Raw genomic sequence first — 3,546 nt, 5'->3', positions numbered from 1 at the left:
GTCCACAGCTTTCAACGTTTTATGATTCAACTCATTCAACCCACTCTCTCGTTCTCGTGGGTGTTTCGAGGAGTGTTGGAGTGTCACACCGTTGTTCTGGTTGACAGGTTTGTTTACATCTTTTGTGTTTAGGTATTTGTTTACAAATTACACCTCTTGTTCGTATAGTATAGGAATAGGACGTGTACCTAAGTACTGATTATATGGGACAGTCCCAGTGTAGGGAAAGACGTTGTTTGCATTTAACGGGTGTGAAACTGTGAATCACTGACCGGACGAAGTGACGTCTGAAACTCTGAGTTTTATCTTGAGGTATATTTACTTGGATTTTTTTTTCTTAGGTCTATACCTAGCTCTCCATCGGGTATACCTACCGTTTGTTGAGTTTTTCAGCATGTGCTGAAGATTTTGAAGAGTGTTGATTGTTTTTTGGGGTCCTGGCTCTCAATGGTCTCGTGGGGTAGTGTTTTTTTCTGAAAGGCGAGCAATTTACGGAACTACCTATTAGTAGGTACAAAGTGTAAATTATTTTGATATGTAAACATTCGGTTCATTACACCGTACGTAAGAAAAACGAGCCTCCAGAAAGGTTTCATAAGGTTGATGCGCTTTAAACAGTCCGATTTTAGTTGACTGAGATGGAATTTAAAACTAAGTTTTTTATCAAAATAAAGTCCCAGGAGCTTGATGGTATCAACAAAATCAACTTTCCTCTTATTCTAAGCGGCTTTTCCATTCGAGTTTTAGAATTGTATATGGGGCGAAAAGTGTCATCTCTGGTCAAAGTGAAATGAAGATGTTTTGGGTCTCTCAAGGTATTTAGCAAGTAATTACTCATCAAGATTTCCCGGCGGAAGGAAAGAGGAGGTTCCCCTGCCTCGGACAGAATGCTCTTAATCGGGGAGCTTTTGAATGCGCCGAGCGCGAGACGAACACCTTGGTGGTGAACAAATAAATTTACCACAGTTAATACTCGCACTATTCACACAGCGATTTGAACTATTTGAAGTATCACTAAATCGTGTTGTCTTCACAAACTTTGATCACAAAATCCTAGGTTTCTTCAGGGGGTTATGAGATGGTTTAACTTCAAAGTTTAAACACAAAGTGGTAGAATGGTAGAATACCAATAGATTCTAGCACTAGCAGACTAGCAGGTTTTTGAAGGGGGGTATTTGATCTTGGTTCTCTAACTTGAAATAATGGATCTCAGCAATAAGTAGGGATTTAAGACTGGTAAAATTACCTGGTACTAGAGGGTGGTAAAAAAGTAAAGTTACTTGAATAATGGATGGTAAAAAAGTGAGCCATCTGAATACAACAGGGTGTTAAAAAAGTATGGCTTTCAAGACCTAATGTTCCACAGCGGTTAAAACTTGATTCGGTCAAAGGTTCGGTTCCCGGAGTGGTCGAAGTTTTTTCGACTCCTTTGGAGTTAGGGCTGCACTCAGCCTTTGGGAGTGCAAGTGCATATTATTACTATGTATGCATGTAGATGAGTAACATGTATTTATCAGAAAGTGATAAAATTGCCAATATCAAAATTCTCTTTCTCTCCCTCTACGAATCAGATGCGGAACTGTACACAATGGAGGCATAATCCAGTTTAGATCTTATGTAGCTGCGATAGAGTTGAAGCAGGGTTTTATGATCTGCGCCCCATTTTACATTACATAGCAGTTTCATAAGGTTGATGCGCTTTAAACAGTCCGATTTTAGTTGACTGAGATGAAATTTAAAACTTAGTTTTTTATCAAAATAAAGTCCTAGGAGCTTGATGGTATCAACAAATTTTAGAGGATGATTAGAAATTGAAAGATCAGGGTGATTATGGAGTTTTCTTTTCCGACAAAAATGGATAGCTTGACATTTTTGTGGGGAGGTTTCATAAGGTTGATGCGCTTTAAACAGTCCGATTTTAGTTGACTGAGATGGAATTTAAAACTAAGTTTTTTATCAAAATAAAGTCCTAGGAGCTTGATGGTATCAACAAAATTTAGAGGATGATTCGAAATTGAAAGATCAGGGTGATTATGGAGTTTTCTTTTCCGACAAAAATGGATAGCTTGACATTTTTGTGGGGAAAAGAGAAAGCCCGATGTATTGGTCCAATTTGTTAAATTATCTAGGGAAGACTGAAGCAAAAATGGATAGCTTGACATTTTTGTGGGGAAAAGAGAAAGCCCGATGTATTGGTCCAATTTGTTAAATTATCTAGGGAAGACTGAATGCATGTTTCAATTTCACTAATGTATTTAGATCTCATGAATAGGGTGTAATCATCAGCAAAAATACATCCTTGAACTTTCGGGTGAACATTTTTAATAATATCATTGATAGCAATGAGGAAAAGTGTGCAGCTCATGGAAAGGCCTTGACAAATACCATTCTCTTGAACTTTTGGTTCCGAATAGACTGAACCAATACGAACTCGGAAAATTCTATTTTCGTGAAGGTTTTTGATGAAGAACATTAGGTTTCCGTGGAGATTTTGATCCTGAAGGATTTTTAGTACTCGGTATATCCAGGTAGTTTCGTAGGCACGTAATAAATCTAGACTTACAGCAACACAATGTTCTTTGTTTATAAATGCGTCACGAATGTGGTTTTCCAGGAGGACTAGAGCATCAGTTGTATTATGTTGCTTTCGGAACCCACACTGAAATTTGTTGAAAAAGTTCTGATTTTACAGCGTACAATAGAGACGATCATTAACTATAGAAAAGTCACTGGAAACTAACAAAAATAATAGATTTTTGAAGAGCAAAATGAACACACCATTCGCTTTGAAAACGTAAACAAGAATGGAAGAAATATTAATTCCTGTTGTACTCAGCACTCTGCAGTTTAAATTGCAATTAAAAGACTCAGGTATGAGTTTCCATATAAATATTATAAATGCAGAGTAAAAAGATGCAGAGGGCTATGAAGAGAATTGAAAAATACTGTCCAAGGGACTGTTTCATAAAACACTTGTATTACAGGACCTGTAAAACAGGGATTGTTAGTAAAAAGTTAAGGTCCATTGAGGCTTGTCAGACCCTTTCTCTTCTCAGTTTAGTTTGCTTTCCATTAGCATTAGGATGATTCCAACTTCCAAGTTCAGACCTAGCTGTGATGACCATCAGTGTTCATATAATTATAGGTCCACGTAATGACGTCTGTATAATTAAAGATAGAACAAGAACAATGCCAAGTCTGGAGTTCGGACAATTGCAATAATATTAATTCCTGTTGTACTCAGCACTCTGCAGTTTAAATTGCAATTAAAAGACTCAGGTATGAGTTTCCATATAAATATTATAAATACAGAGTAAAAAGATGCAGAGGGCTATGAAGAGAATTGAAAAATACTGTGTAAGGGACTGTTTCATAAAACACTTGTATTACAGGACCTGTAAAACAGGGATTGTTAGTAAAAAGTTAAGGTCCATTGAGGCTTGTCAGACCCTTTCTCTTCTCAGTTTAGTTTGCTTTCCATTAGCATTAGGATGATTCCAACTTCCAAGTTCAGACCTAGCTGTGATGACCATCAGTGTTCATATA

At 37.1% G+C, this 3,546-nt stretch overlaps 1 protein-coding gene across 1 annotated transcript; it reads right to left on the bottom strand.

Annotated features, from left to right (window-relative positions):
- Positions 1 to 1,793: 1,793 nt before the first annotated feature.
- On the bottom strand, positions 1,794 to 2,713 carry LOC113472584. The gene is made up of 2 exons (XM_026832382.1): positions 2,161 to 2,713; positions 1,794 to 2,071 (listed from the first exon to the last, which is right to left on the bottom strand). Exons 1-2 carry the CDS (start codon positions 2,471 to 2,473, stop codon positions 1,794 to 1,796), a joined length of 591 nt encoding a protein of 196 aa, XP_026688183.1. The 5' UTR covers positions 2,474 to 2,713.
- Between the last annotated feature and the right edge of the window lie 833 nt (positions 2,714 to 3,546).

Source organism: Diaphorina citri, unplaced genomic scaffold (assembly GCF_000475195.1).
Source record: "Diaphorina citri unplaced genomic scaffold, Diaci psyllid genome assembly version 1.1 scaffold6327, whole genome shotgun sequence".
Taxonomy (NCBI): Eukaryota; Metazoa; Arthropoda; class Insecta; order Hemiptera; family Psyllidae; genus Diaphorina; species Diaphorina citri.
Note: the sequence above shows the minus strand (reverse complement) of the source record. Positions and strands in the feature narration are given on the sequence as shown.